Here is a 22,830-nt window from a genome sequence, read left to right as displayed (position 1 = left end):
TTCTTCCTTTTTTTCTTCTTCCTCCCCCCCCCCCCCCCCAGTTGGTATCAGAGGGTTGCCGTATCAGTCTGTGATGGAAGAGTAGGGTTGCAAATGCCCAAGTTGTGGCAGGGATCCCCTGGTTTGGAGACCCTCACCCTGCTTCAAGGTCATCAGAAAGCGGGGCGGGGGGGGGGGAGTGAAATGTCTGCTGGTCACTCCATTATTCCCTATGGAGACACATTCCCCTAGGGTATAATGGAGAATTGATCTGCGGGTATCTGGGGCTCAGGGGGGGGCTGTTTTTTGAGGTAGAGGCATCAAACTTTCAGCATAGCGTCTGGTGACTCTCCTCAATCCCTCCCCCCACAATTTTCAAAAAGAGTGAACCAGGGGGTCCAATTCTATGCGCCTCAAAAGAAGGTGCCCCTATCTTTCATTATTCCCAAAGGAGAAAAGGCATTTAAAAGGAATTGCGGTCCCTTTAAATGTGATGGCCAGAACTCCTTTTGCAGTTCAGTTGTGCTTGTCACACCCTTGCTCCTGGCTCCACCCCCAAAGTCCCCTGGCTCCACCCCAAAGTCCCCAGATGTTTGAGTTGGACCTGGCAACCATATAGAAGTATGACATTTGAGGCCTGTCACTTGTGAGAAAAGGTCTGCCCACTCCATAATGGAAAATATCTGGAGATGTGATTCAGTATAAGGCAGCTTCCTGTATGGGGCCATGGCTCAGTGGCAGAGCGCCTGCTTGGCAGGCAGAAGTTCCGAGGTTCAATCCCTGGCATCTCCAGTTGAAAGGACCAGGCAGGAGGGGATGGGAAAGACCTTGGCTCAGTGGCAGAGCCTCTGCTTGGCATGCAGAAGGTCCCAGGTTCAATCCCCGGCATCTCCAGTTAAAAGGACCAGGCAGGAGGGGATGGGAAAGACCTTGATCTGAGACCCTGGCTCAGTGGCAGAGCCTCTGCTTGGCATGCAGAAGGTCCCAGGTTCAATCCCCGGCATCTCCAGTTGAAAGGAGCAGGCAGGAGGTGATGGGAAAGACCTTGACCTGAGACCCTGGCTCAGTGGCAGAGCCTCTGCTTGTCATGCAGAGGGTCCCAGGTTCAATCTCCAGCATTTCTGAGTTAAAACGATTAGGCGGTTGGTGATGGGAAAGACCTTTCTCTGTCTGGGACCCTGGAGAGCAGCTGCCAGTCTGAGTAGACAAGACTGACCTCAGTGGATTGATGATCTAGTTCGTCATAATGCAGCTTCCTGTGTGACGTCCAAACTGGCCCTTCCTTTTCCTCATTGTTCCTAACTCTTATTATTATTTTTGTCTCCTCTCAAATCAAGCAGACAACAGCACGACGGCCTCTCCTCCATATCACATCTCGGTAAGTCTTTCTGTCTGTCTGAGTGCTTTTTTCAGGGTGACGAGTGGACAAGCAACAAGCCCAGAGCCTTTTTGGAGAAGCCCAGCAGGGAGTCATTTGCACAGTAGGCCACACCCCTCGACATCACCATTGAGGGCCAGTCTGGTGTAGTGGTGAAGTGCAGACTCTTATCTGGGAGAACGGAGTTTGATTCCCCCCTCCTCCACTTGCAGCTGCTGGAATGGCCTGGGGTCAGCCATAGTGGTGAAGTGTGCAGACTCTTATCTGGGAGAACCGGGTTCGCTTCCCCCCTCCTCCACTTGCAGCTGCTGGAATGGCCTGGAGTCAGCCATAGTGGTGAAGTGTGCAGACACTTATCTGGGAGAACCGGGTTTGATTCCCCACTCCTCTACTTGCAGCTGCTGGAATGGCCTTGGGTCAGCCATAGAGGTTAAGTGTGCAGACTCTTATCTGGGAGAACCGGGTTTGATTCCCCCCTCCTCCACTTGCAGCTGCTGGAATGGCCTGGGGTCAGCCATAGTGGTGAAGTGTGCATACTCTTATCTGTGAGAACCGGGTTTGATTCCCCCCTCCTCCACTTGCAGCTGCTGGAATGGCCTGGGGTCAGCCATAGTGGTGAAGTGTGCAGACTCTTATCTGGGAGAACCAGGTTTGATTCCCCCCTCCTCCACTTGCAGCTGCTGGAATGGCCTGGGGTCAGCCATAGAGGTTAAGTGTGCAGACTCTTAACTGGGAGAACCGGGTTTGATTCCCCCCCTCCTCCACTTGCAGCTGCTGGAATGGCCTGGGGTCAGCCATAGTGGTGAAGTGTGCAGACTCTTATCTGGGAGAACCGGGTTTGATTCCCCACTCCTCCACTTGCAGCTGCTGGAATGGCCTGGGGTCAGCCAGAGCTCTGGCAGAGGTTGTCCTTGAAAGGGAAGCTTCTGGGAGAGCTCTCTCAGCCTTACCCACCCATCCAAGATATAAGAGATTGTAAGCTGCTCTGAGTCTCTGATTCAGAGAGAAGGGCGGGGTATAGATGCATTCCTCCTCTTCTTCCTCTTCCTCTTCTTTTTCTTCCTCCTTTTCTTCCCCCCTACAGGGCCTTTTTGTAGAAGAAGCCCACCAGTAGCTCATTTGCATGTTAGGCCATGCCCCCTGACACCAAGGCAGCCGGAACTGTGTTCCTGTGCGTTCCTGCTCAAAGAAAACTCTGAAAGAGACTCTCCGTGTCTAGAGGAGGCAGCCTTCCTTCTCCCGGGGCCGGGGGAGGCGGGAGGCGATCTGATCCTATCTTGTTGTGGCAACTACATATATTTGACGGGCCATTCTTAACACAAAAACAGTTGCAGTAAATAGAGAGGGGGAGGTTATAGCTCGTGAAGGGACATAATTCTTGATGGGAAAGAGGTCTCTGCTCCCCAAACTAGGGTTGCCAATCCCCAGGTGGGGGCAGGGGATCCCCCAGTTTGGAGGCCCCCCAAGTGGGGGCGGGAGGGTAATGTCTGCTGGGCACTCCATTATTCCCTATGGAAACCGATTCCCATAAGGCATAATGGAGAATCAGTCTGTGGGTATCTGGGGCCCGGGGGGGGGAGCTGTTTTTTTGAGGTAGAGGCACCAAATTTTCAGCATAGCATCCAGTGCCTCTTATGTGACACAGAGTGTTGAACTGGATGGGCCATTGGCAGGGGGTCCAGTTCTATGAGCCTCCAAAGAGGGTGCCCACATCCTTCATTATTTCCAATGGAGGGAAGGCATTTCACAGGTGTGCGGTCCCTTAAATGTGATGGCCAGAATTCCTTTGCGAGTTCAATGATGCTTGTCACACCCTTGCTCCTGGCTCCACCCCCAAAGTCTCCTGGCTCCACCCCCAAAGTCCCCAGATATTTTTTGAATTAGACTTGGCAACCCTCCCCAGGTTCCACTCCCAGATCTCCAGAAATTTTGCACCCCGGAGTTGGCAACCCTCCCTTCCCTTGACACACAACACCCTCCCCCTCCCCTTCCTGAGTTGTGGCAACTCCATATGTTGTTGCAGTTCAGCTGAGCGGCAGGATTTTCAGAGAGGGAGCAGTCGACTTTTGCAGGCGTCCCTCCTGTTCTCTGCCCCTGAATGGCGGGCAGTAACCGCGCGGTCTCTCTTTGTTTCCTCGGGGCAGAGCTCAGAGCTCGCAGCGGCCATCGCCGTGCCGACCGTCTTTTGCGGCCTCCTCTTGATCGGCCTGTTGGTCTTCATGGGACTCAAAATCCGGGAGAAGCGCCAGACGGAGGGCACCTACCGGCCCAGCAGCGAGGAGCAGGTGGGTGCCCGGGTGGCGACGAACGCCAATCTCAAGCTGCCGCCGGAAGAGCGACTCATCTGAAGCAGGGAAAGGGGGCGCTGCTCTCGGGTGCTAACCGGCAGGGAGCCGCTGGGGACATCACAGTGACACGAACCTGCCGCTTCTCAGGCCCACCGTTGCCAGGGTGGCTCTAAGCCCCCGAAACTGGCTGGCTGCGACGTCGGATTCTCGTTTCTGCCTGCTTGCGGGACAGAGACAGGTTGCTGGTGCCAATTGCCTGGTGCTGGGTTCTCCTTCCTTTCTGCATTGGGGGAGGGGGGAAGAAGAACTCTCCTCCTTGCCAGCAGGGCTGCCGCTGGAGCCAACACCAGTTGCTGTCGCAGGCGTCCAGGGAAAGGACACGGGGATTTCTGTGGTTTCCGGAGGCTTGCCTTGCCTCTTGTGGTCTGGAGCACGTGGCGGGAGGGGGGACGTTGGAGTTGTGTATTTAATTTTTTTTTTAAAACCGAGTGTATTGCACTGTGCCTTGAAGTGTGCCACTATTTAATAAAAAAAAGAAAATGCACCTCTTTTTTTCGGGTGCGGTGGGAGCAGATGACAGCTTGGAAGGAAGTCCTGTGTACAGTTGCCCTTGAGCATTTGGTTTCCGGGGTGGAAAGGTGACTCCAGACGCCTTTAAATAAATAAAAAGCAGGCAGGGCCAAACACGCCTTCGCAGAAGAGGGGAAGGGCAGGGCTCTAAGGGAGCTGGTAAACTTGTCATCCAAGCAGGGCTTTTTCTGTAGCACAGGGGTGGCCAACAGTAGCTCTCCAGATGGTTTTTTTTGCCTACAACTCCCATCAGCCCCAGCCATTGGCCATGCTGGCTGGGGCTGATGGGAGTTGTAGGCCAAAAAAAATCTGGAGAGCTACCGTTGGCCACCTCTGCTGTAGCAGAAACTCCTCTGCGTGTTAGGCCCCACCCCCCTGAGGTAGCCAATCCTCCAAGAGCTTACAGGGCTCTTAGTACAGGGCCCACTGTAAGCTCTTGGATTGGCTACATTGGGGGGGGGTGTGGCCTAATATGCAAAGGAGTTCCTTGCTACAAAAAAAAAACACCTCGCAGAAGCTAGTCAGAGACCTGCTGGGCCTTGCGTTTAACAAAAACTCTGAGGTAGATCTTGGTGGGCGCAGCCGTGTTGGGCTGAAGCAGTTGAACAAAGCAGGAGTCAAGTGTCACCTTTGAGACCAACCCATTTTTATTGAGAACGTCAGCTTTCGTGTGCTCTTAAGCACACTTCCTCAGACGAGGAATCCAGCATAGGGAGCAAAGCCATAAAGAGCTGAGCAGAGCCATACATGGCTGGTAGGCAGTGGCCCAGAATGCAACACGGTACAGGTTTAAGAACCAATGACAGTGAAGTGAAATTATCTGGGAGGCAGGGGTTTAGAATGTCAAATGGTACAATGACAGAATAGTAAAATTAACCAATTGAGCAAACCTTTGATCTGAGTAGCATGAGCATGCGAAAGCAACAAAACAGCAGTATAATTTTACTGCATACTGCTGTTTTGTTGCTTTTGCATGCTCATGGTACTCAGATCAACGATGTGCTCAATTGGCTAATTTTACTGCATACTGCTGTTTTGTTCCTTTCGCATGCTCATGCTACTCAGATCAAAGGTTTGCTCAACTGGTTAATTTTACTATTCTGTCATTGTACCATTTGACATTCTAAACCCCTGCCTCCCAGATAATTTCACTTCACTGTCATTGGTTCTTAAACCTGTACCATGTTGCATTCTGGGCCACTGCCTACCAGCTCTGTGTGGCTCTGCTCAGCTCTGCAGAGCTTTGCTCACTGTGCTGGATTCCTCGTCTGGTGAAGCGTGCTTAAGAGCACACGAAAGCTGACATTCTCAATAAAAAATGGGCTGGTCTTAAAGGTGCAACTTGACTCCTGTTTCATTCAGAATGCCAGCTTTCTTGTGTATGCTCACTTCAGCGAGCACTAGGGGGCAGCAACATCCCGCCAAACTGGGCATCCTACCTCTACCGCAAAAGGCAGGCAAGAGAGATGGATTCTGGGTGCCTTTTAAAAAAGCATTTATTGTAGCACAAGCGAGAACCCCACCCTGTGAGTGAGTTCTTTGTTGTTGTTCAGTTGCACAGTTGGGTCCGACTCTTTGCGACCCCCTGGACCAAGTCACGCCAGGCCCTCCTGTCTTCCACCATCCTCCGAAGTCTGCTGAAATTTGTGTTAGTTACATCAACAACGCTGTCCAGCCATCTCCTCTTTTGCCGTCCCCTTCTTCTTTTGCCTTCTGTCTTTCCGAGCATCAGGGTCTTCTCCAGGGAGTGCTCCCTTCTCATTGGGTGGCCAGAGGATTTGAGCTTCAGCTTCAGCATCTGACCTTCCGGGGAACAGTCTGGGTGGATTTCCCTGAGGACTGACTGACTGGATCGTCTTGCAGTCCAAGGGACTCTCAAGAGTCTTCTTCACACCAGAGGGTGGGGGGGAATGGTGGAGAGAAGAGAACTGCAAGGTCAGATTTCCTTCTTTGCGCTAGATCCAGGCGGGCAGCCATGTTGGTCTGAAGCGATAGAACAAAGTAGGAGTCCGATAGCGCCTTTAAGACCAACACAGTTTGATTCAGAATTTAAGCTTTTCTGTGCATGCTCACTGTACTCTGTTCCATTGTTTGATTAAGTGTGCATGCATACATACGGACATATGAAGCTGCCTTCTGCTGAATCAGACCCTCAGTCCACCAAAGTCAGTCTTGTCTACTCAGACTGGCAGCCGCTCTCCAGGGTCTCAAGCTGAGGTTTTTCACACCTACTTGCCTGGACCCTTTTTAGTTGGAGATGCCGGGGATTGAACCTGGGACCTTCTGCTCGCCAAGCAGATGCTCTGCCACTGAGCCACAGCCCCATTCATGGCTCTCCAGGGTCTCAAGTGGAGGTTTTTCATGCATCTTTGCCTGGACTCTTTTGAGTTGGAGATGCCGGGGATTGAACCTGGGACCTTCTGCTTACCCAGCAGATGCTCTACCACTGAGCCACCATTCCTTCCTTCCTTCCTATATGAACATATGGTGCTGCCTTCTACTGAATCAGACCCTCAGTCCACCAAAGTCAGTCTTGTCTACTCAGACTGGCAGCCGCTCTCCAGGGTCTCCAGCTGAGGTTCTTCATGCCTATTTGCCTTTTCTTCTTTCTGAGGTTCCTCATGCCTTTTTTGGAGATGCCGGGGATTGAACCTGGGACCTCCTGCTTCCCAAGCAGATGCTCTACCACTGAGCCACAGCCCCATTCATGGCTCTCCAGGGTCTCAAGCTGAGGTATTTCACACCTACTTGCCTGGACCCTTTTTAGTTGGAGATGCCGGGGATTGAACCTGGGACCTTCTGCTTACCCAGCAGACGCTCTACCACTGAGCCACCATCCCACTTTAGAATGAGTTTCAGTTCTCATCTATATGAACATATGAAGCTGACTTGTTTACTCAGACTGGCAGCGGCTCTTCAGGGTCTCAAGCTGAGGTTTTTCACCCCTACTTGCCTGGACCCTTTTTAGTTGGCGATGCCAGGGATTGAACCTGGGACCTTCTGCTTACCCAGCAGATGCTCTACCATTGAGCCACTGTCCCTTCCCAAATCAGTATTGTCTATTCAGACTGGCAGCAGCTCTCCAGGGTCTCAAGCTGAGATTTTTCACGCCTCTTTGCCTGGACCCTTTTTAGTTGGAGATGCCGGGGATTGAACCTGGGACCTTCTGCTTACCAAGCAGATGCTCAACCACTGAGCCACTGACCCTCCTGCATACGAAAGCTTACATTCTGAATAAAACTGTGTTGGTCCTAAAGGTGCTACTGGACTCTGTCATTGTTCTTCTGTGCATTAGTTAGGGTTGTCAAGTTCCCCCCCGGAAAATACCTACGATGGGTCATGTTAGGGAATGGGAGTGGCCTCAACAGGGTGTGGTGCTACAGAGTCCACCCTCCAAAGCCGCCATTTTCTCCAGGCAGCTGATTTTTGCTGTCTGGAGTTCTGCTGGAATTCCAGATCTCCACCCCCACCTGGAGGCTGGCAAGCCGTGCCTCCCCTCAGCCACCTTGGCTAGCAGCCACTGACGGGTTTATCCACCATGAGTCTACCTCGTCCCCTTTATTCCTGCAGCCATCACTCCATCCTATACCAGCCAGTTCCACATCTTAATCACTCTGGGGATGGGAGCTGGGCCTGTTTCGCCTGGAGAGGAGGCGGCTAAGAGGTGACAGGGTCCTCATTGCTGTCCGATGGCCATCTAGCCTCTGCTGAAAAACCTCCAAGGAAGGAGAGCCCACCACCTCCCGAGGAAGCCTGTTCCACTGAGGAACCGTTCTAAACTCACAGATCCCTCCCCCTAAATTCACAGGATCTTCCTTGCTGTCAGATGGCCATCTAGCCTCTGTTGAAAAACCTCCAAGGAAGGAGAGCCCACCACCTCCCGAGGAGGAAGCCTGTTCCACTGAGGAACCGCTCTGACGGTCAGGAAGTTCTTCCTAATGTTGAGCCGGAAACTCTTCTGATTTAGTTTCAGCCCACTGGTTCTGGTCCTACCTTCTAGGGCCACAGAAAACAATTCCACACCATCCTCAGGATGACACCCCTTCAAGTACTTGAAGATAGTGATCAGATCACCTCTCAGCCGCAAGAAAGGGGATGGGATCTGTTTTGACCTTTTCTGTGGCTTTTGTAGATGCTGGATAACACACTGTTTCAATCATTGACACGTGGATTTTGCCGTTTCACACAGTGAAATCCAGTTGCAAAGTGCAGCAAAAGCGGACCGAACGTGCATTATTCAGTGTGTGCGGAAATGCCTATCTCAACAAGACATGGTCTGCTCCTGGAACGTTTTCCCGATCTTCTGAAGTTTCTTTTGTCCAGTGTTTGAGCTGTCCCAAAAAAAGTGCAGTTGAGCCTCTCTCGTGTGCTGTTTGGGCCACGTGTGAAAGCTGTCAGTGTGTACTTTGCTGGGCAGAAGGAAAAACATGAATGTCCATCATAGCAATAAGCATTTCTTGCTACGGGCACATAGAAGCATGAATCGGTTTGGAGTTATGCTTTCTGTGGGCTTATACTCATAATGCCCCTGTATAAATCGATGGTGCAGCCTCATTTGGAGTACTGTGAACAATTCTGATCACCGCGCCTCAAAAAAGATATTCTAGCATTCGGAAAAGTGCAGAAAAGGGCAACTAGAAGAATTAAAGGGTTGGAACACTTTCCCTAGGAAGAAAGGTTAAAAAGCTTGGGGCTCTTAAGCTTGGAGAAATGTTGACTGAGGGGTGACATGATAGAGGTCAACAAGATTATGCATGGGATGGAGAAAGTAGAGAAAAAAAGTCCTTTTCTCCCTTTCTCACAGTACAAGAATTCGTGGGCGTTCAATGAAATTGCTGAGCAGTCGGGTTAGAACGGATAAAAGGAAGTCCTTCTTCACCCAAAGGGTGATTAACACATGGAAATCACTGCCACAAGAGGTGGCGGCTACAAGCATAGCCAGCTTCAAGAGGGGATTGGATAAACATGGAGCAGAGGTCTATCAGTGGCTATTAGCCACAGCGTATTGTTGGAACTCTCTGTCTGGGGCAGTGATGTTCCGTATTCTTGGTGCTTGGGGGTGGGGCACAGTGGGAGGGCTTCTAGTGTCCTGGCCCCACTGGTGGACCTCCTGATGGCACCTGGGTTTTTTGGCCAGTGTGTGACACAGAGTGTTGGACTGGATGGGCCATTGGCCTGATCCAACATGGCTTCTCTTATGTCTGGGGCAGGGATGCTCTGTATTCTTGGTGCTTGGGGGGCACAGTGGGAGGACGTCTAGTGTCCTGGCCCCACTGGTGGACCTCCTGATGGCACCTGGGGATCTTCTTCGTGGTCTCTGTGCATTCACACATATGGGTAATCCGCAGGATTGGTCCCAACCTCGGAGAGTTCAAAGCAATCTTGATCGCAGATCTGGCGCGCCTCCCACTCGTCCTGGGGAGGAGGCAGGCACTGCGCATGCCTGGACAAGGGGGAGGCGCCTAGCCACTCAGTTTCTTCCTTACCGCCGACCGGATCGCACCTTCCTCGCTGATCTCCAACTCTTCATTGCAATCTTCAACGTTCACCTTCTCTTCGCTTCAATTCTTCGCTTCAATCTTCACCTTCTCCTTGGTATCGTATTAAAAAAAAAAAAAAGACCTCTCTTCTACTATTTTTCCGGACTTCTCCCTCCCCCCCTCCCCGGGCGGATGGAAGGAAGGGACAAAATAACTTTTAAACGTTGCACCCGCTGCGCTTCCAAAATCCCTTCGTCCGACGGTCACTCTCTTTGCCTTTTTTGCCTCGGAGAGACTCACCGTACAGACTCCTGTGTGCACTGCAGCCAGTTTGGCAAACAGGCCCGCAAAAATCGTGCCGCGAGGCTCAGGAGCCATCTTATGGAGACCTCCCTCCGACCGACCACGCCGCATGGCGGACAACAACAACTCGCGCCATCTTCCCCACTTCTCGCGGGAGAGACGCAGTCGGCAGCTTCTGCGACTCAAGGTCCCTGCAAGCCCAAGTCTGGCAAGCACACCAAAAAGTCGGATGACACCAGAAAGCGCCGCCGCTCCGATTCTGCCCACGCGGACCCGACGGGCAATGTAAGCTCCAAGAAGCCTAAGACCCGGCCATCAGATCAAACCGGACAACACTCGGGTTCGAATCCGACCACGAGCTCGACCGCAACTAAACAGAAGGCATCGAACCCGACCGCAGACGGCTCGGGTTCGATCCCGAAAACTCCGACATCGAAGTCGACGGCAACACCGTCTGTCACACCGTTAGAAATCGTGCGCATCTCATCTAAGTCCCCATCGATATCGAACTCTCCACCGGACCAGATACTGGAGACCCACTCTCCTATATCCGTCAGCAGTCACCGTCCTCTCGACCCTCGTAAATTCGTGGATCTCTCACAACCACTGGACGCCCACGCTCTGACCCGAGAGCCTTCGACTCCTAGAGTCCTTCCAACCAGACCAAGATCCCGCAGTCGCCGACGGTCACACAGCCGCCGCAGGGAGACATACTATTATTACTCCCCATCGAGGTCCAGGTCCCCGTCCCCTCGGGACCGAAGACGGCACCGACGATCTCCGTCCTACGAGGTCTACCGCACAGACCTGAGAGACCGTCACTACCGCAGCTATCATGACTCTCCTCGGTACCGGGACCGCATGGACAGACCAGACCGAACCCGTTACCGAGATGTGTCTCCACGCAGACATCACCCTGATTTAGACACATTGCTTCGGCATCGTGACGATCCCACGCGCCGTAGCGCCGAACCGAAACTCCCTTCACCACTCGAATCCGTGCGCGCTGTTCCTGACAAACAGCCGGCACCCCTCCAACCCCAGCCTGACCCGCACCAAGAAACCGAGGACGACTCCGAGCAGGAACTCTCCGACTCCGACCACTCTTCGGGCTCGGACCTACAGTCTCCGGACTCCGACATAGCAAAGCCAGCGGAACTATCGCCGTCAGAGGGCCCAAAGTCATACCTCGACCTCGTCTCGAATATGGCGAACTCACTGAACCTGAAGCTCAACACCGACGCGCCCAGAGTTTCGGACGTCGTATTCGACCTAGTTCATGCGGATCTACCATCAAGCTCTTCTCTTCCCATGCTCCCTGTCCTTCTGGAAACGCTCAAGGAAGCATGGGACAAACCGGCATCGGTACCACCAACATCCAAAAGGGTTGAAGCCCTTTATAAGATACACGCACCGGACTCGAAGTTTCTTTTCACACACCCGGCTCCGAACTCGATCATTGTCCATTCTTCGTCGAAGTCCAAACAAACCAGGCACCCAGTGCCCCCAGAACGGGAAGGCAAAAAGCTCGACACCATTGGGAGGAAGATATACTCCCTCACAACGGCCACGACTAAAATACATAATTACATGGCATGCTTCTCAGCATACGCCTACAACTTGACCACCTTCCTTAACACACTGATCCCATCTCTACCTGAGGCATCCCAGAAATCAGCGACCAATGCCTTGCAGGAGCTAGCCAGAGTAAGCAAGCAGCAGATCAACACCGCTCGTCACGCTGCTCAGTGTTCCTCGAAAACCTTGGCCTCAGCCATAGCCCTTCGCAGACACGCCTGGCTTAGATCCTCGTCCCTTCAACCTGACATCAAGTACAAGGTTGAGGATTTGCCCTTCGATGGCCTTGGTTTATTCAATGCAACTACGGATGACATTCTCACATCGGTAGACGATGGCAGGAAGAGGGCGAAACGACTGGGAGTCTCGCAACATCCAACCCAATTCAGCAGGCACAGGAACTGGAGGCCCGGCCATTATAAGGGAACCAGGTCCCCGAGACAACAGGAGCCATGGCGACGCAAACCACCACAATCTAAACCCTCCTTTCAGCACCGACGCCCTCAAACAGCCAAGAAACCTGCAGCTACTTCCAAACCGTCTCTTTGACCACCCTGCCCCGAGCCGTCCAGTTTCCCCCCATCAGCCGCAGCCTTCCACACACACTCGTCTGCAACCGTTCTACCCTGCCTGGAGAGACATCACTTCGGACTCCTGGGTCCTCGCCATCATTCAAAGGGGCTACCTAATAGAATTCGCATCCACTCCGAAACACCACAGATTCCTCACCACACCTCCGTCCACTCCCCTGCAGGCGGAAATCGCGTCTTTGCTGCACAAAGGCGCGATAGAACCAGTTCCACCTCAATACCATCGCACCGGATTTTATTCCCGTTACTTCCTGGTGCCAAAAAAGGACGGTGGACTCCGCCCCATCCTCGACCTCCGCAAACTCAACCTGCACATAACCTACAAGAAATTCCGTATGATCACACTCCAGGCAATCCTCCCGCTCATCCCAGAACAAGCATGGATGGCGTCCATAGACCTTCAGGATGCCTATTTCCACATCACAATCAATCACCGCCACAGAAGGTTTCTCAGGTTCGCCATCGGGGAACAGCACTTCCAGTTCTGCTCCCTTCCGTTCGGCCTATCCACAGCCCCGAGGGTTTTCACCAAGTGTATGGCAGTGGTAGCAGCCACACTACGTCAGCAACACATATCAATTTACCCGTACATAGACGACTGGCTGATCGTCGCACACTCAAAGGAACAGCTGCAACTGGACGTCTCCGCTACCCTCTCTCTCCTGGCCACCCTAGGCCTCCAAGTCAACCTATCAAAGTCCAAACTGGTTCCTACCCAGCGAATCCAGTTTATAGGAGCAGACATCTCCACAGTCTCTCAAACGGCCTCCCTACCTCAGGACAGAGTACTCGGTATACAGTCTCTGGCCACCACCATCATCGCCCAGCGATCTCAAACAGCCCTCACATTCCAGAGAATGTTAGGCCTCATGGCAGCAACCACCGCAGTTCTGTGCTTCGCGAAGCTCCACATGCGACCCCTGCAGATGTGGTTCGTCAGGACCTTCCATCCGCACACACAGCACCAGTCCACGCTACTCACCCTCCCGCCACACATCATAACATCCCTCAAGTGGTGGACAATGGAACGTCACCTCCGCAAGGGCATGCCGTTCAAACAGGCACCCCCCTCGGTGATTGTCACCACAGACGCCTCCAAGTGGGGATGGGGAGCCCACTTGGGAGCCCTCACAGTACAGGGCCAGTGGTCAGACTACGAACGCTCTCTCCACATAAACTGCTTAGAGCTCCTCGCAGTGCACAAGGCCTTACGGTCCTTCCTCCCATCGCTGAGGAACCAGCACGTCCAGGTCACCTCCGACAACATCGCCACGGTCTTCTACATCAACAGGCAGGGAGGCACCGCCTCCATCAGACTCTGCAAGAGGGCCCTGGCGCTGTGGCACTGGAGCATAAGCCAGGGCATCTTCCTCACGGCTGTTCACCTACCAGGAACCGAAAACACCCAGGCAGATGCCCTGAGCCGCCACTCGACCAACAACCACGAGTGGTCCATCAACAGCAAATACATCCGACAGATCTTCAGCATCTTCGGGACCCCGAAAGTAGATGTATTTGCTTCACCGTCAAATGCCCAATGCATCCACTTCTACATGAGGAGTCCTCCGTCCCAACTCTCCAAAGGGGACGCCTTCCTCCAAACGTGGAAGGGAGCATTCCACTACCTCTTTCCTCCCATTCCACTTATCACCAGAGTTCTACAGAAGATTCAAGTAGACCGCACGAATTGCATTCTAATAACCCCATGGTGGCCCCGCCAGCCATGGTTTACAACCTTGCTGCTTCTGTCCAACAATACATTCCTCCTACTTCCTCAAGCACAGGACCTCCTCTCCCAACAGAACGGCAAGGTCCTGCATCACAACCCGGCATCACTCAAATTGACAGCCTGGAGGATCAGTTTCTAGAGTTTCCCCCTGAGGTCCGCCAGGTCCTAGTGAATTCTAGAAAGCCATCCACTAGAAAATCCTATCTACTTAAGTGGAAGCGTTTCTCTAACTATGCCTCACAACACAACTTCGACCCTAGCTGCGCCACCATATCCCAGGTGCTAACCTATACCCTAACGCTCTCTAGGGCGGGTCTCTCATACTCTTCACTGAAGGTTCACCTGGCAGCCATCTCAGCCTTCCACCCCCGCATTGGGGGCACGACTGTCTTCTCTCACCATGCTACCAGAGCCTTCCTCAAGGGCATCATTCGCCTACACCCACCAGTCAAACAAATTCTTCCTACCTGGAGCCTTTCTCTCGTCCTAAGCCAGCTCATGAAACCGCCTTTTGAGCCCATGGCTTCTATTCCACTACACCTGCTGTCATGGAAGACAGCCTTACTCACGGCTCTCACCACAGGCAAGAGGGCCAGCGACATTTGTGCACTCAGGGCGGACCCACCATATACGATCTTTCACAATAGCACGGTGGTTCTCCGACCCGACCCGACATTCCTGCCAAAGGTCGTCTCTCCCTTTCACCTGGGGAGACAATCAACCATACCAGCTTTCTTTCAGCACCCCGCGGATGCAGGGCAAAGGGCGCTCCATAACCTGGACGCACGTAGGGCTCTAGCCTTCTACATAGACAGAACCCGCCAATTCCGTACAGACCCTAGACTCTTTGTCGCGTACGCCGCCCACAACAAGGGCAGCAAAATATCTACTCAGAGACTTTCCAAGTGGCTCGTTGCCGCTATTGAACTCTGCTACCAACTGGCGAAACAGCCAGTTCCTCAACACATACGAGCCCACTCGACCAGAGCCGTGGCTACCTCGTCAGCCTTCATGAAGGGCATCCCTATAGAGGACATCTGCGCTGCAGCCGTCTGGTCCTCTACATCCACCTTCGCCTCGCACTACGCTCTTGACGTCCGTGCCCGGCGTGATGCCTCCTTCGGACAAGCAGTGCTGCGCTCCATCTTCGACTAACCATCGTGAGTACTATACTCTTTATGTTTTTGTCCTAACCATGCATATTCTTACAGATCCAGCACCCACCTCCGAAGAAATAGCTAGCTAATCACCCATATGTGTGAATGCACAGAGACCACGAAGAAGATGGACAGGTTTCTTACCTGTAACTGGTGATCTTGGAGTGGTCATCTGTGCAATCACACAGACCCACCCAGCCTTCCCCGCTGCTGGACGCTCATCTAGCACATTCGTTTTCCACCTGTCCGGCGGCGGGAAGAAACTGAGTGGCTAGGCGCCTCCCCCTCGTCCAGGCATGCGCAGTGCCTGCCTCCTCCCCAGGACGAGTGGGAGGCGCGCCAGATCTGCGATCAAGATTGCTTTGAACTCTCCGAGGTTGGGACCAATCCTGCGGATTACCCATATGTGTGATTGCACAGATGACCACTCGAAGATCACCAGTTACAGGTAAGAAACCTGTCCTTTTTTGGCCACTGTGTGACACAGAGTGTTGGATTGGATAAGCCACTGGTCTGATCCAACACGGCTTCTCTTACGCTCACTTAGCAGTGGGTACATGCGGTAGTTAAAAGCTTTTCAAACAGCTGTCCCAACAGGACGTCTACCAACTCATGTTGGGAGGGTGGAGGGGAAGACAAGCAAGGGATGAAGAGCTGTATTGTTTTTTTTTACCCTGAAAGCAGAGCTCTTACTGCTCTCTGTGCTTACATTCCCATTGTTCTTTCGCATCCTTGAACAGGTAGGACGCTCTGCCCAGTCAATTCCGACAGTTTCTAAAACGGTGTGACTCTGGAACTGGAAACGAAGGCGCTGTCATCTGACAACCCAAGTGTCGGGTTGGACTTGGATTCACCGTGGCCGAGTCCCGCGCTGTTAGCCCTGCCATGGGTTTGCCGCTTGCAAACAGACATTTTCCCTGCTTCCAAAGGGACTCCTTCCTGCCCGGCCTAGAGGAAGGGTGGCCCATGTGGCATAGCAGGGGAAGGGAACGTCCTCTTCTCTGTTGACATTGCGTCACTGCCGTTCATTTTTCTCTTTTTGCTGACAGCATCCCCCCCTTCCTTTTTTAAAAAATAAATTGATTTCTAGTATGGCTGTCTTTCTGCCTGCCTTCCCCTCTGAAGAGCAAAAGAGAGGAAGTAGAGGTGGTTGCCCTGTCCTTTGTCTGATCACTGCTATGTTCTTGACTATTCCAGAAGAACATAAGAGAAGTCATGTTGGATCAGGCCAGTGGCCCATCCAGTCCAACACTCTGTGTCACATAAGAACATAAGAGAAGCCATGTTGGATCAGGCCAGTGGCCCATTCAGTCCAACACTCTGTGTCACATAAGAACATAAGAGAAGCCATGTTGGATCAGGCCAATGGCCCATCCAGTCCAACACTCTGTGTCACATAAGAACATAAGAGAAGCCATGTTGGATCAGGCCAATGGCCCCTCCAGTCCAACACTCTGTGTCACATAAGAACATAAGAGAAGCCCTGTTGGATCAGGCGAATGGCCCATCCAGTCCAACACTCTGTGTCACATAAGAACATAAGAGAAGCCATGTTGGATCAAGCCAGTGGCCCCTCCAGTCCAACACTCTGTGTCACATAAGAACATAAGAGAAGCCATGTTGGATCAGGCCAGTGGCTCCTCCAGTCCTACACTCTGTGTCACATAAGAACATAAGAGAAGCCATGTTGGATCAGGCGAATGGCCCATCCAGTCCAACACTCTTTGTCACACATTGGCCAAAACCCAGGTGCCATCAGGAGGTCCACCAGCAGGGCCAGAACTCCAGAAGCCCTCCCACTGTGTCCCCCCCCCCCAGCACCAAGAAGACAGAGCATCACTGCCCAAAACATAAAAACATAAGAGAAGCCATGTTAGATCAGGTGAATGGCTCATCCAGTCCAACACTCTATGTCACACATAAGAACATAAGAGAAGCCATGTTGGATCAGGCCAGTGGCCCATCCAGTCCAACACTCTGTGTCACAAAAGAACATAAGAGAAGCCCTGTTGGATCAGGCCAATGGCCCATCCTGTCCAACACTCTGTATCACACAGTAGCCAAAATCCAGAGGCCATCAGGAGGTCTACCAATGGGGCAGAACTAAGGAAAGCCATGTTGGATCAGGCCAGTGGCCCATCCAGTCCAACACTCTGTGTCACACATTGGCCAAAACCCAGGTGCCATCAGGTGGTCCACCAGCAGGGCCAGAACTCCAGAAGCCCTTCCACTGTGTCCCCCCCCAGCACCAAGAAGACAGAGCATCACTGCCCAAAACATAAAAACATAAGAGAAGCCATGTTAGATCAGGCCAATGGCCGATCCAGTCCAACACTCTGTGCCACACAGTGGCAAAACTCCAGGGGCCATCAGGAGGTCTACCAATGGAGCCAGAACTAAGGAAAGCCATATTGGATCAGGCCAGTGGCCCATCCAGTCCAACACTCTGTGTCACACAGTGGCCAACACCCTGGGGCCATCAGGAGGTCCACCAGCAGGGCCAGAACTCCAGAAGCCCACCCACTGTTGCCCCCCCAAGCACCAAGAAGACAGAATATTACTGCCCCAGACATAAAAACATAAGAGAAGCCATGTTAGATCAGGCCAATGGTCCACCCAGTCCAACACTCTGTGTCACACAGTGGCCAAAACCCAGAGGCCATCAGGAGGTCCACAAGCAGGGCCAGAACACCAGAAGCCCTCTCACTGTTGCCCCCACAGCACCAAGAATGCAGAACATCACTGCCCCAGACATAGAAAGGACATTTCTAATTCATTTCTAATGCATGCATCCCAGTTTCTGCAGTGTTTGCCTGGGTGTCATCAAAGCACAGATGAATGGGCCGGTTAATCATCTAGGTATGTATCTCTTGACTGGGAGGGGTTGTGGCTCAGGGATAGAGCCTCTGTTTGGCACACAGAAGGTCCCAAGTTCATCCTTGGCATCTCCAGTTCAAAGGACCAGGCAGAATGGGATGGGAAAGACCTTGACCTGAGACCCTGACTCAGTGGCAGAGCCTCTGCTTGGCATACAGAAGGTCCCAGGTTCAATCCCTGGCATCTCCAGTTAAAAGGACCAGGCAGGAGGTGATGGGAAAGACCTTGACCTGAGACCCTGGCTCAGTGGCAGAGCCTCTGCTTGGCATGCAGAAGGTCCCAGGTTCAATCCCCGACATCTCCAGTTAAAAGGACCAGGCAGAAGGGGATGGGAAAGACCTTGGCCTGAGACCCTGGCTCAGTGGCAGAGCCTCTGCTTGGCATGCAGAAGGTCCCAGGTTCAATCCCCGACATCTCCAGTTAAAAGGACCAGGCAGAAGGGGATGGGAAAGACCTTGGCCTGAGACCCTGACTCAGTGGCAGAGCCTCTGCTTGGCGTGCAGAAGGTCCCAGGTTCAATCCCCGACATCTCCAGTTAAAAGGACCAGGCAGAAGGGGATGGGAAAGACCTTGGCCTGAGACCCTGGCTCAGTGGCAGAGCCTCTGCTTGGCATGCAGAAGGTTCCAGGTTCAATCCCCGACATCTCCAGTTAAAAGGACCAGGCAGGAGGTGATGGGAAAGACCTTGGCCTGAGACCCTGGCTCAGTGGCAGAGCCTCTGCTTGGCATGCAGAAGGTCCCAGGTTCAATCCCCAGCATCTCCAGTTAAAAGGACCAGGCAGGAGGGGATGGGAAAGACCTTGACCTGAGACCCTGGCTCAGTGGCAGAGCCTCTGCTTTGCATGCAGAAGGTCCCAGGTTCAATCCCTGGCATCTCCAGTTAAAAGGACCAGGCAGGAGGTGATGGGAAAGACCTTTCTCTGCCCAAGACCTTGGAGAGCAGTCTATGTAGACTAGGGGTACCTCATTTGTTATGAGGGCTTGATCTGACATATATGAGACCTTGTCGGGCTGGGCCACGTGTGTACCTATTTAAGATTAGTAGTAGAGATATAAGTCTTTTAAAGGACGCAGACAAACATGACTAATTTTTTTTTTAATTTAAAAGAAAACATGCTTAAAACATTAGCACTTCTTGGTCTTAAAGGTGCTTTCTTTGTATTTCTACCCTGGGATCCAGGGAACTGGGCAAAGGAACCTCTGGCTCTTTCCTTCCTTCCCCAGAGGACCAGGGGGGGGGAGCCTCAGCCAATGGAGAAAATAGAGGTTTTGCTCCGTAGCTCCTGTGCGATTGAGCAAGCCTTGCAAAGCAAGTTGAGATGCAGAAGGAAGCAAGAGAGTGGGAGAAAGAAGCAAATAAGAACCAGTTGCTCCAGGGGGGCTGATAGGAGCCCTCCGGGGGCCTGATTTGGCCCCCGGGCCGCATGTTTGAACCCCCCTGAGTAGACAATACTGAAATCAGTGGACCGATAACCTGATTCGGTATAAGGCAGCTCTTCCTTTGTTCATGCGATTCCTCCAGCAGTCATCCAGCGGAGGAAAGGAGCTGAAGGATGACGCAGATTTATCTGATGTCTGAATCTTCACAGCCAAAAGGAAACAAAGGGTCAAAAGGATACACTGTGGCGCCAACAGTGTTTGGGAAACATTAACGCAACTTTTGCTTTTACAGCTGTATTTAAGCCATAAACCCCAGTAAATTTGGAAGTGTAAAGCCTCATCGAAACCGCATGTCTGCGTGCCCACTCCACCCAGTCTTACCTGTCCTAAAAAAGGTAAAAGGTAGTCCCCCGTGGAAGCACCGAGCCGTTACTGACCCACGGGGGTGACGTCGCATCACAACGTTTTCATGTCAGACTTTTTACGAGGTGGTTTGCCATTGCCTTCCCCAGTCCTCTACACTTCCCCCCCAGCAAGCTGGGTGCTCATTTGACCGACCTTGGAATAAGGGAAGGCTGAGTCAACCTTGAGCCGGCGACCTGAACCCAGCTTCCATGAGCATATGAAGCTGCCTTATACTGAATCAGACCCTTGGTCCATCAAAGTCAGTATTGTTTTCTCAGACTGGCAGCGGCTCTCCAGGGTCTCAAGCGGAGGTTTTTCACACCTATTTGCCTGGACCCTTTTTTGGAGATGCCAGGGATTGAACCTGGGACCTTCTGCTTCCCAAGCAGATGCTCTACCACTGAGCCACTGTCCCTCCACCGGGATCGAACTCAGATCATGAGCAGAGCTTGGACTGTAGTTGTGTAGCTTTACTGCTCTGCACCACAGGGCTCCTGCTACCTCTATACAAAAACAGGCATGGACATTCTCTCCTAAGGGCCTGGCTGCAGAGGAAATTTCTGATCACAGTAAAAAAAAATATGTATTTTTGGTTGAAGAAGAAGAAGATATTGGATTTATATCCTGCCCTCCACTCCGAAGAGTCTTAGAGTGGCTCACAATCTCCTTTACCTTCCTTCCCCACAACAGACACCCTGCGAGGTGAGTGGGGCTGGAGAGGGCTCTCACAGCAGCTGCCCTTTCAAGGACAACCTCTGCCAGAGCTGTGGCTGAACCAAGGCCATGCTAGCAGGTGCAAGTGGAGGAGTGGGGAATCAAACCTGGTTCTCCCAGATAAGAATCCTCACACTTAACCACTACACCAAACTTGCTCTCCAAAGTTGTTGGTTTTGTGTGTGTGTGTTTGTGTGCACCTGGAAGTCATGGCAACGTCTGGTGACTGACCCCTACTGGGGGCCTGGGGGATATTCAGAGAGGAGGCTGAATAGATCCTGCCTCTGCCTCCCGACTGGGTATTCCAAGGTGAGTCTCCCATCCAAGTACTAACCACAGTCAACCCTGCTTAGCTTTTGAGATCTGATGTGATCAGACTTGCCTAGGCTAGCCAGGATTTTGACCACGGTACTGAAGGGTTTCAGGATGACGGGAGCTGCTTGTAATGCTTCTGTCTTGCTGGTTAGAGCAGAGAAGTTCTCAAAGTGATTCCACAGGTGGCCTATGGATGGGAAGAAGAGCTGGTTTTTACACCCCACTTTTCTCTACCCTGAGGAGTCTCCAAGTGGCTTACAATCCCCTTCCCTTCCTCTCCCCACAACAGGTGCCTTGTGAGGTAGGTGGGGCCGAGAGAGTCCTCAGAGAACTGTGACTGGCCCAAGGTCACCTGGCAGAATTCATAGGGAGGAGGAGAAGAGTTGGATTTATCCCCTGCCCTTCACTTGGAATCTCAGAGGGGCTTACAGTCTTCTTCCTTTCCTCTCCCCACAACAGACACCCTGTGAGGCAGGCAGTGTTCCCTCTAAGCTGAGTTAGCTTGAGCTAGCTCACAGATTTTTAGCCTCCGGCTCATGCCTTTTTGTCTTCACTCAGGAAGGATGGCCCCAGAGCACACTAATTGGTGCAGCAGCTCACCACTTGAATGCCGGCAGCTCACAGAGTAGAATTTTTGCTCACAAGACTCTGCAGTTTAGAGGGAATGTTGGAGGCAGGTGGGACTGAGAGAGGTCTGACAGAAACTGCTCTTGACAAAACAGCTCTGAGAGAACTGTGACTGACCCAAGATCACACCAGCAGCTGCATGCGGAGGAGGAGTGGGGAACCAAACTTGGGTCTCCGGATTAGAGTCCACTGCACTTAACCACTACACACCAAAGTGGATCTCAAGAGAAAGGGAGAGATTGGGAGATAATTCTATCACTATAAAGAGACATCTAGGCCCTGATCAGACAGCAACATTTACCTCCCGGTATTAACTCGTGGTAGCCCCCTCTCCCCCAATCCTCCTCAGAACTGGATTATTTTGTGACCTGCTCCTTTGCGGTGTTATTTGAGTTCCTCCGGTTTCACCTCGTTTTCTCCGTCTGGATAGTTCTGCTGCGAGATTAACCAACTTCCGGATGTCTGAAGGCTCTCCCAGAGCAAAAGGAGCCTCAGACATCCGGTGTACGGTTGCCATTTTTTTTTTTTTTTACTATTTAGCGATATGCGCATAGCCACATAGTGTTTTAACCTATGCGCACGCGCATAACAGCGGAAGAAGAAAAAAGAACTGCATGGTGCTGTCATGCGGACGGTTTCACCGCAGAGTGATTCGAATAGCAGTAGGGCAGTCTGAGCGATAATATCCTGAACAAAGATATTCGGAACAGAACCGGGTCAGTTTAACACACGCCAGGGCCCACTAGCGTTTTGTTCTAGCATTTTTGGAAGATTTGGAACGTCTGAGAATCTCTGCTGGATTACTATAGACACACCAAGCTGTCTTGTACTGAATCGGACCCTCGGTCCATCAAAGTCAGTCTTGTCTACTCAGACTGGCAGCGGCTCTCCAGGGTCTCAAGCTGAGATATTTCACATCTATTTGCCTGGACCCTTTTTAGTTGGAGATGACGGGGATTGAACCTGGGACCTTCTGCTTACCAAGCAGATGCTCTACCACTGAGCCACCGTCCCTCCCCTAAAGGGTGACTCTGTAGCGCTGAATATGTGAACGTATATGAACATATGAAGCTGCCTTCTACTGAATCAGACCCTCCTGGGTCCATCAAAGTCAGTCTTGTCTACTCAGACTGGCAGCAGCTCTGCAGGGTCTCAGGCTGAGGCCTTCTAAATCACCCCTCTACCTGGTCCTTTCAACCCGGGGATTGAACCTGGGACCTTCTGCATGCAAGCAGGGGCTCCACCATGTAGCCATGTCCCCTCCCTGGCTGCTAGAGAGCAGTTAGGATGTCTGAAATGTGTTTTACCCCTTAGACAGGTCTTTTCAGGTGAGCTTATCCATTCATGGATCTCCAATTATGTGTATGTATAGGAGTCACTTTAATGAATTGTTTTTTTAAAAGTGATTTTTAAGGAGATAACAACTCTCTGCTGCATAATTTTGTCTGGAGCCAGCTGGA

The 22,830-nt window shown here is 52.2% G+C and overlaps 1 protein-coding gene and 1 non-coding gene across 5 annotated transcripts in view; both read left to right on the top strand.

The window, feature by feature from the left end:
- CRB3 (crumbs cell polarity complex component 3) overlaps positions 1–4,189 on the top strand; it is a 39,551-nt gene extending 35,362 nt beyond the window's left edge. For 2 of the 4 annotated variants that reach the window (XM_060252827.1, XM_060252828.1), the window contains exons 3-4: positions 1,320–1,357; positions 3,502–4,189. In XM_060252827.1, coding sequence (XP_060108810.1) covers positions 1,320–1,357; positions 3,502–3,705 — 242 coding nt within the window. In that variant the 3' untranslated portion in view covers positions 3,706–4,189. Of the gene's footprint in view, positions 1–1,316; positions 1,358–3,501 lie in introns of all 4 variants that reach the window. The other 2 variants (XM_060252825.1, XM_060252826.1) reach the window with 1 other exon arrangement.
- A 14,549-nt stretch (positions 4,190–18,738) lies between these two features.
- On the top strand, positions 18,739–18,808 carry TRNAA-UGC (transfer RNA alanine (anticodon UGC)). The gene has a single exon. It is a non-coding gene; the product is annotated as a tRNA-Ala (tRNA).
- Positions 18,809–22,830: the final 4,022 nt, after the last annotated feature.

This window comes from Heteronotia binoei, chromosome 13 (genome assembly GCF_032191835.1).
Source record: "Heteronotia binoei isolate CCM8104 ecotype False Entrance Well chromosome 13, APGP_CSIRO_Hbin_v1, whole genome shotgun sequence".
Lineage (NCBI taxonomy): Eukaryota > Metazoa > Chordata > Lepidosauria > Squamata > Gekkonidae > Heteronotia > Heteronotia binoei.
This window is presented reverse-complemented; position numbering and strand designations above follow the sequence as displayed.